Raw genomic sequence first — 11591 nt, 5'->3', positions numbered from 1 at the left:
TCTCATATTGACCAGGTCCAAAAATGACTTGTTTGTTTGTCTCATTTTACAACTTGAGATCATCACCTTGCTGCCAGAAGGTGGGTAACTTGTTTCAGCACTGGTCTTCTGAAATTGTGATTGGTCATTGTATAGATCAGAGTTCTTTCAAAGTTGCTTGTCTTTACCCTGTCATCATTGTATAAATTGTCCTGTTGATTCCTGCAAAATCATTTTAGAATAGCCCTGGTTCTGCTTTTCAGAGGCATAATTCGAGTAGGGAGACATTCTCTCCTTTCCAAGAATCTTGCTTGAAGTAACCGAATATCTGATAATTTTATGGGACTGTTTATTCCTCGTGTTGACATTTCATCAGCATCTTTTTGGAGGGAGTCCCAGGGTTCTAGAGAGACCATAGAATAACATCCTTTTAACAATAATAGACTTTGTTACAAAGATTTTCAATTAGATCTCGTTTGCATGTAACTTCATTTCTAAATATATATTCTTCCATCTATCACTTAGTAAATTATTGCTATAACAACTTTTTTCAAAAAGAGTTGTAAGAGTTTTTCAGAAAATGCAATCAGCACATTAATTGTGCTTGACCATCTACTGCACACGCATGGTCTATCACTGTGAGAAGGGAGAATAGGTGCAGTGCCAGTCAGGGCTCTTTTTTTGGAGGTTTTTGCTGAATTGTTTTTCTGTATCACAAGGAGACCCATCTGAGGAGTTTGGGGGAGGAAAATGACTTATTGAAAGATCAAAGGCATTAATAAAACGTGTTTCAAGAAAAAGTACACATTAAAGTAAAAACTATCAGTATTCTATGGCTCTACGTACTACTTTTCAAACTCTTACTCTAGCTTTTGACCTAATCATTCAACTGTAATTGTCCTCTCAAAAGTTGCAGATGATGTTGGTCTTTTATTCAGTTCTTTTCCAAACAATCTGTAGCATTTGACAGTGTTATCTACCCTTTCATGCTGCTTATTCTCCTGTCAGGATTTTTGTGATCACTCTTCTCTTTCTTTCTCCTCTCTCCCTCTCTTTCTCCCTCCTTTTCAATCTTTCCTGGATCATCATCCATCTCCCACCCCTCCCCATTTGTGAATGTACTTGGCATCATCTCTGCGCAGATGGCTCCCTTCTCCTGCATCACCAACTACCAACTGAACATTCTGAACTTGATGTCCTGGAGGATTCTCAGACTCAAGCAAAGGCGGAAAGATTGACCCAGGTTCCTCACTCCTTCATATTTCATCAGTTGTCTTACCGTCTTTTCTCTCTATTCACATGGCTACCACCACAGTCCAGGCTCCTAATACTTCACATGGACTGTTTTAGTATTTTCCTAATTGGTCTTCCTGTCTAAAGTATCCCCGCTCTTCACCCATCCTCCAGATTTCCCAAAGAGATTTTTCCTATGGTGAGTTTGCACTTAGAGCCTTTAATTATCTGGTTCCAACCCAACTTTCCAGGATTAATACATCACTTCCTTTCCCATGTTTTAACAGTCCAGCCAAACTCACTTTGTTGTTCCTCACACGACATTTCAATTCTCATTGTGCCTTTTGTACAGGCATAGTCTCTTCCCTCAGGTCTGAGACATGTGCACTCCCTCACATCTCCCTACTGTAAAAATCTCCAGTTTCCCCCAAGGATAGGCTCAACTGCTATGTCCTATGGGATGTTTCAAAACTCTCCTTCACCTGCTATTACCTCTTTATTTCATGGTCTACTAATCTACTGCTCTGATTTGTTTCACAGTGATTGGTCTAAGATTCATAGAAACTGTATTTTTTACTTTGGAGTATTAAGATATGTTTGCTTCTTAGATGTGTGTTGATAGCCAATGTCAAACTTTCTCACTTTGGAAGTTCTAAATTAATTGATGTTTGCTACAGAAGTTACATGCATACACACCTTAGGATCTTTGTGTATTCCAAGCTCCCTCCACATTCATAAGCATAGTATCAAGGGAAACAGCCATAAACCATTTCTAAGTCTTGGTGCTCTTTTGAAAGCCTAATTACCAAGCTCATTCTCCTAGCAATCTGGAATTGGCTCATATCCTAAACCTTTATACTTGATTCATGTGTTGCTTTCTCCCCTGAAACCAGCTAAGGAGGTCACCTCATTTCCCCACCTGTAACTTTATAAATATACCTCTCTGTGCTCAAATAGCTCTACCACACCTCAGACCATAGATAAGAGCCTATCTTTCTTGTTAACTCACTCTGCATAAACTGGCAAACATTCCTATCTAATCCCATACTCTCATCACACTGTGCTCCAAGCATGGATTTGGAAGTAGAGTTGATCAATGATACCTTGAGAAAGCATCTCAACACAAATCATAGATGAAACTTTTCCTATACAAAAGGGGAAAGGCATTTCAGGAGGTGCCACACCATTGCCCCCTTCTGGACAGATTAATAGGACCACAGCATGCTCTTCCCTTCTCCAGCTGCTGAAAGAAATATCCCCTCTTTTGTTTGTGGACAATTGGTGTTAAAGTGATTTGCCCAGAGTCCCCCAGTTAGTGTCTTGAATTCGAACTTAACTCTTCCTAACTCCAGGACTAGGGCTCTATCCACTGTACCACTTAGTCGCCCCCTATCTCTGGGAGATTAGCAGGGGTGTTCTAGAGCCAGTTTGGACTGGCTCTTGGCAACTGTTACTTTTTCAGCGTAAGCATTTACACCTCAGGATTTGGCAATTCATACAGCCTAGCCTTAGGTGGTGGAGAGAATGTTAATGCAGATTCAACTTAAAGTGTACCTTGGTAATTTTCCCTAGAGAACCTGTTGTTAGCTAAAACATCAATCAGCCCCCTAATAGGTCTGTTGCTCTCTCCTTTTCCCGACTGGTGTTTATCCTGGATTACACTTACTTGGCTCAGTTGTGGAAGTGTTACCTGCCAAATGTAGGAATTGAAATGGGTAGGAGAAACTGATCACACCTTATTTCAAAACTCAATCTGAGAGCTCCTTCCAGTTGTAGTGAACGGCCATAACTTCCTCTCTTCCCCCAATTGCCTCATTACTTAGTATATACCACGGTTCTAGAAGTCTCAGTCTTCTCTTTGGTACATCTTTCTTCACAACCGTGGCAAAACCTTCGGTGAACATTTGCCTGTCTTTGAGAATTAATAATCAGTTGAATTGTCATCTTGTTGGATTTCTGTATCAAAGTGCAGAATATTGCTCTTTTGCACCAATTCTCAAGACATCTGAAAGGACATCATAGGACTAAGATCTAATTTTTTTCCTTCCCCTAGTTTTTCCCTCAAAGGCCACAAAGCTATTACTGAAGCTAAGCCTCAAGATGTGTGTCCTTTTAGGGCAGCTACCTGGTAGCCTCTGGCCATCATCCTGAGGCTTCCCAGTCATCAACCTGAAGGTGGAGTCAGGCCCACCCATTTAGACCACAGTTAGTTGTCCAAGTCAGCTGAGTAACCACACTCTACCCTGCTAACCAGAGGTTTTAGCCACCATTGCTAAATGCTTTGGTACCCTTGTTGAAAACTCTTCTAATTAGGATTAAATACATCTCTTAACTACTGAATCACCTATAGCTGTCTCACTTTGAAGAAGAACCTAAAGTGGTCCTGAATGATGCTCTAATGCAGAAGAATATGAAATGCCTGGAGTTAAGTCATGGCTATTGCTACCCCCAAAATGAAATAAAGTATCACCTATACATGTGACTACTCTTCCATTTAAGAAAAAACCCAATAAAGCCTTAGATTTACATACATGTGAAGAGCATCCTTGACAAATGTATTAGAAAGGAGTAGCCTACAACAGGTCATATCTTCATCCATGCAGTAGGCTAAGTTTCTGAGTTTCACTGTGCTTACAATATGTTGATTTAATTCATTTGGAGGGATTTGACAAATTATATTTCTCTGCCTTTTCATCTGCCACAAAACTTGGTATAAAAATTGCATTTGGCTTCAGTATTTTGCAAGTATTAAGTTCTGCAATGCAAGATGATCCTACTGAAAAGACAATGAATCCAACTCATTTGTTTATCGTTAGCCCGCTTCCTTTTTGTTCACTAGTTTAAGTGATAGCAACCAAGCGTGTGTAGGATAATCTCACATTGGAATCACCAGCAGTTGTTGGTAGGTGGTGTTTCTTGGCCTCTTCCTCCCCTTTCCCCTACTGTGCCGCTGTCACCGCAGAACTGCCAGGGGCAGCCCATGATGAGCTGGGCCTTCCGTTGGAGACAGTCTCTTCCCTAGGATGGTACTTATCACAGCTTATTCTGAAGGATTAGCTTTCAAGAACTCAGAGCCACTTCTATCCCCCAGGAGTTGTAGACAATTTGTGAATTAATGTATTATAAATGTAAGCTTTTATAGAACATTTAATTATTGATAACATACTAAAGCTACAGTGTTCTAGTTGTTTCCAGTTTGCCAGGTTACCTTAGCAAAGCAATGAATTAATAAAATGAAAAGAATGAGCAGTAAATGCATTGTCTTTTGTCCTATGAAGTATTCTCCTAGTAGTATGGATGAATCTGTACTAGCTGACTGACACATCCCAACCCAGTTCCTGTACCTTTTCCTTATCTGGTCACTTTTAATTTTTATCCTTTCAACTATCTCTTAAGTCAGACTTTATATAAGAAGGAAAAAATGAATACCAATTTAGTTTGAACTAAGCTCCTGTTCTCCCAAATCATCTGCTAATTGTTAGTCTTTTTCTACCTGGGTCTTAAGTGGTCAGAAAAACACTGACAAAATGGAGACTTCTTGATCTTAAGAGAGGATTTCAATGTATTCAGCAGTTATTTTATTGCCACTCCAAAATGGAAAAAGTCTCATAAAAGAATAGAAAACAGTTCTCATCTCTTTTCCAAGTTAATCTCAAATCCAAACAGTCAACGTGGAGAACTGGGTCTTTGGCTTTGTTTTGTGACTATTCAACGCAGTAACTGTTGCAGTTTTCTTGATATATTGTAGAATCTTTAATAATTGTCAAAGATGTGGAACTTCAGTCAATCAAACAAGCAAGACAGCATTTATGCATCCATCATTTTCCGGATTGTTGGTAACCTGTGCATATTTTCCTTTAAAAAAAAATTTGAGAAAGAATTATTACTAATACTAATCTAATAAATCACTAACTTCAATTTGCGACATAAAAGCTCTTCAAAACAACTTTTTAAATTACATTCAAAGTGTTCAAATCAAATATCTAAATGTAAAATAAGGCATGAACTTAAGCTTCAAAAATTTTGGAAACTTTAAAAATAGCAGTCACTTACAAACAAGTTAATAAGAGAACGTAAGTCAGCTTTAATGGATGAATTAAAAAGTCTCAATTCATACAACGTCAGGCACTCTAAAAAGAGCAATGTTTCTGAAAGAGGTAGTTTTTTTTTTAATTATATGCTAATCTGAAACAAAGGCCCCATTAGGAAAAAAAACCAAACCTACCCACTCAATGTTACCTGTATCAACAACTGAACACTACATCCTAAAGAACAGTTCTGAGTTACCCCAAGAAACTCCCCATGGATGTCAACCAGTTTCAGTATATTACAAAATATAAAATATCAATCATGCAAAGGATGTGAGAGAGGTAGATGAGAAGAGAAAATGGATGGGTCATGTAGCAACAGCAAGGGATAACCAACTGATAGCTTTGTGCTCAATTCATACCCACTGAAATCAAGACATCCAGAGGAAGACTCCTCATCCATGAACTCCCTAGAATGTTGGAAAGTCTTTATGGCTAGGAGTAGATGGATAAGAGCACCACAGAATGGGCAGGCCTGTGTCGTCAGAGGGAATATCTAACAAAATCACAGATCTATCTGAATGTTAAGATTTAGGATGTCCAGTAAGTCACATTTATACTCTCATCACAACAACCCTGTGAGATATATGGTAAAAATATTCCCATTTTGCAGATGAAGGAAGTGAAGCTTAAAGAAGTTGATTTTTCTATTTAATCAAGGTTCCAATTCAGAACTCCCAACTTTCAGTACTTTCCACCTCACCATGATGCCTTTTTAGTTACAAAACATTTGAGCATAAAGCTTTGTTACAATAGTTTCAGCAAGTATAGAAAGAATGTATTTCTTGGACTAATTTAGAAATGATCTGGACACTGAATGAAGAGCAAACAAAGACCTTCCTGGCTCTATGTTAATAAACAAGATAATGGAATACTGATTTAGGTTTGTCACAGTATTTCAATTTTCCACGGGGACTTCGCAGAAAGTTTAGTTATATATGTGCTTAAATAAGATGGTTAATCGCATACACTTGTTTATGCTAAAAGCACGTGTTAAAGAAGCATTTCATCACAAACTTTTTTGAATTAAGGTGAAATGTCTTATTTTTGACAAATTTCTGACAATTTTTGGAAATTACCTTTGGTAAATAAAATCTGATGTAGCTGTAACACCAATTGAAAAAAATAAAATCATCGCTTTTGAATAGTACCTTCTATCAATAAATCTTTACTGGTGAGCTGTGAATTTAGCATACAAATATAATTTTTGTAGAAAAGGAATTTATTGGTCTTTCTCATAGATGTGATGTAAATTTGATGATAATTCAAGTGAGCATTTAAAAAAAATTGTATACTAGCTGCTTCTTTTAAATGTCAGATCTTCTATGCTTATTTTCAAACCACAAATTACTAGCAATTATCAGTCTTGTGAATCCTACTTACCCCAGATAACTTTGCCTCCTTGTGTCACAAGGCCAAGCTCACTCACATTCACTTCAATGACAGTCCCTTTGGTTATAACACCTAAAGTTGTATACAGTGGGGAGGAGGGATTTTTCTTCACACCAAGTATGGGTAGGCAAAAAGTGGCTTTAAGTTCAGGATGAGTTACATGAGCCTTCTTGAAACGTAAACCCTGTTAAAAATTAAAAGGTCAATGGCTAATTTCCAAATACCTAAATTATTTTTTCAACATCTATGTAGTCAAAGATCAAGGAAGTATTAGAAATCAATTAAATAAAGAGCATGTTCTGCAAACAAAACTGTCCCTACTGAAAAGTTTATCTATTAAATTGCCAATAATAACATGCTAAAAAAATTTCATCAAATGAAAATCTATGAGTTAAAGAAGACAAAATAAATCCATCAACAGTATCTATAGTTACTTTTCTCTCTTCTCAGTATTAACAGCTATCAGTCAAATGTTCTCTACCGAACATTTAAGAGAGAGAAATCATTCTTGCCCTTTGCCGTTTACCCTATAAAAATGTCTGGAAGGGGTAGTAGCCTGATAGATGTACAACACCATGGGGGGAAATGCTTTTGTCATCTATGCAGCTGTCTAATAATATAATTATCTAACAGCCCATTTGATAGTCAGTGTCACCAAACTACTTAGTTATCAGTTATTATTTACGATGGGGAAAATTAGGCTAAAAATGCAGATTACAATAATACTCCTACTAATAAAAAGTCAACAACCTCCTCAGTGCTTTTGAAAAGAATGGCTACTTAAATCCTTTGTATTACTGAATCTTACATCGTTGTAAGAATTAAGCTTCTGAAAGAGTAATTTAGAATTTTTATAGTGACCAATTTCAAGAGAGCAATTTTCAGAGAAGCCACTATGTAGAAAATAACTCTAATGTAGCACATTAAATTACAAATAGATCCCTGGAAATGCTTGATAACAAAATAATTCAACTTATAGAACTATGGTTTTTATTAATTCAAACAAGATTTTGCCCCCTTCTAAAGGCCACAAAGGACAAAGAAATTAAAAAATACTGTGGAAGAAAACTATCTTCTTTAACTTAATAATCTTTCTTCCCCCCTGTGTTTCATTACATTTTTAAAACTTACTTCATATTGACTGGCATCAATCTTTGAACCAGCAAATTCTTGCAAATTACTTACCATTGGCCTAATAAATCTTTCATATTTTGGTGGTTTTCGAGTAAAGCCATCCCCAACAAAGCAGACTTTGGTAACCATTCTCTTCCAAGCCTTCTTCTTTCTCTTTCCTGTACGAATAACCTTTAACACTTCTGTTTCTCCCTGAGCACGGACTTTTGGCAAGGGTACTTCCCATTTACCCTAAAAGTATACATACAAATCACTCTTAACATATGGTGTTGGTAGCAAAATGTGTAGACTTTTGGGCCAAAAGCTAATGAAAATAATTCAGGTTTATATAACAGGTTGGGGTGTAGAAGCACTTTTTATACAGCTGCTCAGAACTCTTTGGGGCAGGTAATACATGTATTACTCCCATTTACAAATGAGGAAAATGAGACTCAGAAAGGTTAAATGACTTGGACCAAAGTCACACAGATAGTAAATCACAGACGCAGGAGGCTCCGGAGAAAGAGCTGGGTTTTGAATCTGGACACTCAGCTACTTAGGAAACGCAGGGGAAGCACTTCCGATTAAAAGTCTGATCTCAAGACGCTTGGAGGTGGTAGGAAATGGCAAACTGAAAAGATAAGGCAACGGTTTCCAATAATCCTTCAGTGGTTTCCTATTGCCCAAAGTCCTTAGCATGGTACTGGAGAGTTCTCACAATCTGGCACCATCCAAATCCTGCACCATTCCTCACTTCATACACTACACTTAAGTCAAAGTAAACAGTTTCCCTAACATGCTCCATATATCTTCTTGCCTCTATGACAGGGGTGGGGAATCTGCAGCCTTGAGGTCATACGTGGCCTTCTAGGTCCTTGGATATGGCCTTTTGACCAAATCCTTTTATTAAGGGGATTGTTCTGTGATATTTGGATTGCGTCAAAGGACCATACTTGAAGACGTAGAGGGCCACATGTGTCTTGGAGACTGCAGGTTCCCCACCTGCATTCCTTATGCCTTAGACATCCTGCCTCTATCCATCTACCAGCTAAAAACCTCTTCAAGGCAAAGTAACACCTCATCCATGAAACCTTCCCAGATCTCTCAATCAGAAATAATCTATCTTCTGTTGGATCTTATTTACTTACCTGTTATCTGTACCTCTTATATACTTAATTATACTTTATTTTCTTAGTTTTGGATACCTACCTCCTGCCCCTCCATTTATTTCTGTATCTTAGCACCTAGGACAGAGCTTGACATACAGAAGATTATGCCGTTCAGTGTATCATTGCCTAACACTGTAAGAATGAGTCTATGAAAGTTGCCACCTCTTAAAATATGCTGCCATCACTAATGGTTTATCTATGGAATGACATCACTGAAATAAGAGGCATTACTAGATGAATTTTCCCTCCTATGAAATTCTGTGAAGGAACTAACACACGCTAACTTTAAAATCATAGTAATATGTGTAGGATCAAGAATCAATAAAGCTAATGCTTATTTCATTACAAATTCTGTAGTACACAGTGAGACAAACTACATGAAGACCTAGTTGGATAATATCTTACCACTCAACAGAACTTAGTCTTACTAAAATCTAAGTACTGTAAAGACCTTATTTAATACTTTTACGTTCTCATTCCCAATGGCCAATATATAATCATTCAAAGGTTAGCGACCTTTACAATTTAAATGAGTCATGGTTCTGTCTTTGCTTTCTAATAACATTGCAAACTCCCCGTGGATAAGGACTATCTCCACTTTTTCCTTCCAGTTCTCGGCGCCCCCCCCCCCCCCAAAACACCCAACCCTGCAATTCATTTCATGTCATCAATTCACCGGTTTTCTGTCCATTTGCTCCTATCTCCTCCAAAGCATGCATTTTTACCAAGATGGAAAGGCTTCAACTGCAGTTCTGGAAGAAAAATATTATTTATTTTCTGATATCTAAGGACTGCCTATCAAAAACTGGCCAACCTCCTCACCAAGGTGGCTATAAGTGGTTGCATCTTTTGGCCATCCAAACTCTTGAAGACTGTCTATCTGCAGGGGTGTAAGAATATGAACAGAACCACGTATTCTTCAAGAAAAGACTGGACATTTCTAACTATTCTTTTGTTTCAAATCAACCTGAAAAACCACAAAATGTTGCTTATGAACTTTGATAAGACTAGACACGAATATTTCTCACAAAAGAAACCATTTAAACTCAGCAAAAGGAAAGAAAAAGGACACCCTAACAAGTGCCGCCACTTACCGCTTTCTCTTTTCGTTTCTGCTTAATCATATTGGAGAGGACCTTGGCTCGGGACTGGCCCTCTCTGTCCAGCAGATAGGCAGGCACTGCCCCCTGGGGAGTCTTCTCGTCGTCCTTTCGCTTGGTGTTTCTCTTCTCGTGCATCTTGATGCTGCATAAAAGTCCAGACAGAACAGTGATCCCCCAGAACGCCCCTAAGCCCACGGTACCTGCCGGGACAGCCACCCCAGGCGCACTCACGTCTTCTTCATCTGCACCTTCTCCGCGTGGCGCTGCTTGTGGTACAGCTTGGCCTTCAGCCCGATCACCTTCCTGGCTTTCCTGGAGCGCTCGTGGGCCTCGCGGCCCTCCCTCTTCCTCTTCCTCTCATGGTAGTCCAGGCGGTAGCCGTGCCGCTTTCGGTGCAGCTCGATGTACTCGTTCTGCGGCTGGGGGCACAGAGAGCCTAAGAGACTTCGTTTAGAAGCGCAGACTCCCCCATCAGCGCTGCGGGCCCCGAGCCCCGAGCCCCAAGCGCAGGGTCTAAACCCGCGTGTTCCGCTGCCAAACACAACGCGGTCACCCGAGGGCAGCGGCTGGGAGGGCCCTTCACTCAGAGCCCTACAAAGGACTCAAGTGAATGGGTCGGACCGTCACGATCCACACGGAAAGGCCACCGGAGGCTCCGCACCTCGAGCTTCCAGGAGGCCCCTCAGCAAGCCCAGCTCCGGCGTCATTCCCCCCATTTTGGGGTCACCGGCCCCCGGCTCTCCCCGGTACGATCGCTCCTCACTGCGGGGTGCTGCCAGGGGAACGTTCCCGAGCCGAGGTCGGAGCAGGCTGACCCCCTGCTGCAGTCCGGCCGCGGACAGTCCTGGCTGGGCCACCGCCCGCGGTGGGCACTGAGCGTCCGGCCTCCTTGGCTCGCCCCCGGGAAGCCCCAACCACCGAAGCCCCTTGATCTGGTTTGTGTGGGGGCTGTCTCCATCCCGGAGGGAGGGTGGGGGTCAGAACGTCCCCTGCGCCTGGCACTGTGCCGGAAGCCCCAGAACAGCTTAATAAACCCGCAGCTCCGGGGCAGCTCCGGGGCAGCTCCGGGGCAGCTCCGGGGCAGCTCCGGGGCAGCTCCGGGGCAGCTCCGGGGCACGTGGCCGCGCGTTTCCGGGTAAACACGGCCTTCTCGGCGGCCCCGCAGGGCCTGACCCCCGGGGGCCTCCGCTTCTGGGACCTGTCTCCGGGGCCCGACCCGCTCACCATGCTGACGGCTGGGGGCAGGCCCAAGAGCCGCCCAAAACGCTTCCAAACTTCAGGGCCTCGGTCGTGAGCTGGCGACTCCGCACGAGCTGGAAAGAAAAGGGTCTTCCTCGGAAACGCCCGGAGTCAAGCGAAGGTTCCGGCACTTCCGTTCCGCATCGTCCCGCCTTCCCCCGCCCGGGGCTCGCGGCTTCCCCCCACGGGGAGGCCGGCCGGAAGTCGCCGGGGGCGGCATTTGGCTGGGACACCCGGCGGCCGGAAGCGGAGAGTACCGATTTCCGGCGAGCTGA

At 41.5% G+C, this 11591-nt stretch overlaps 1 protein-coding gene across 1 annotated transcript; it reads right to left on the bottom strand.

Annotated features, from left to right (window-relative positions):
• Positions 1-4767: 4767 nt before the first annotated feature.
• Positions 4768-11557, bottom strand: NSA2 (NSA2 ribosome biogenesis factor). Its single transcript, XM_072606354.1, has 6 exons — positions 11302-11557; positions 10309-10496; positions 10069-10219; positions 7878-8057; positions 6684-6876; positions 4768-5067 (listed from the first exon to the last, which is right to left on the bottom strand). The coding sequence occupies exons 1-6, from the start codon at positions 11302-11304 to the stop codon at positions 5000-5002; spliced, it is 783 nt and encodes a 260-aa protein (XP_072462455.1). The 5' UTR covers positions 11305-11557; the 3' UTR covers positions 4768-4999.
• Between the last annotated feature and the right edge of the window lie 34 nt (positions 11558-11591).

Source organism: Notamacropus eugenii, chromosome 4 (assembly GCF_028372415.1).
Source record: "Notamacropus eugenii isolate mMacEug1 chromosome 4, mMacEug1.pri_v2, whole genome shotgun sequence".
In the NCBI taxonomy this organism is placed as follows: domain Eukaryota; kingdom Metazoa; phylum Chordata; class Mammalia; order Diprotodontia; family Macropodidae; genus Notamacropus; species Notamacropus eugenii.
This window is presented reverse-complemented; position numbering and strand designations above follow the sequence as displayed.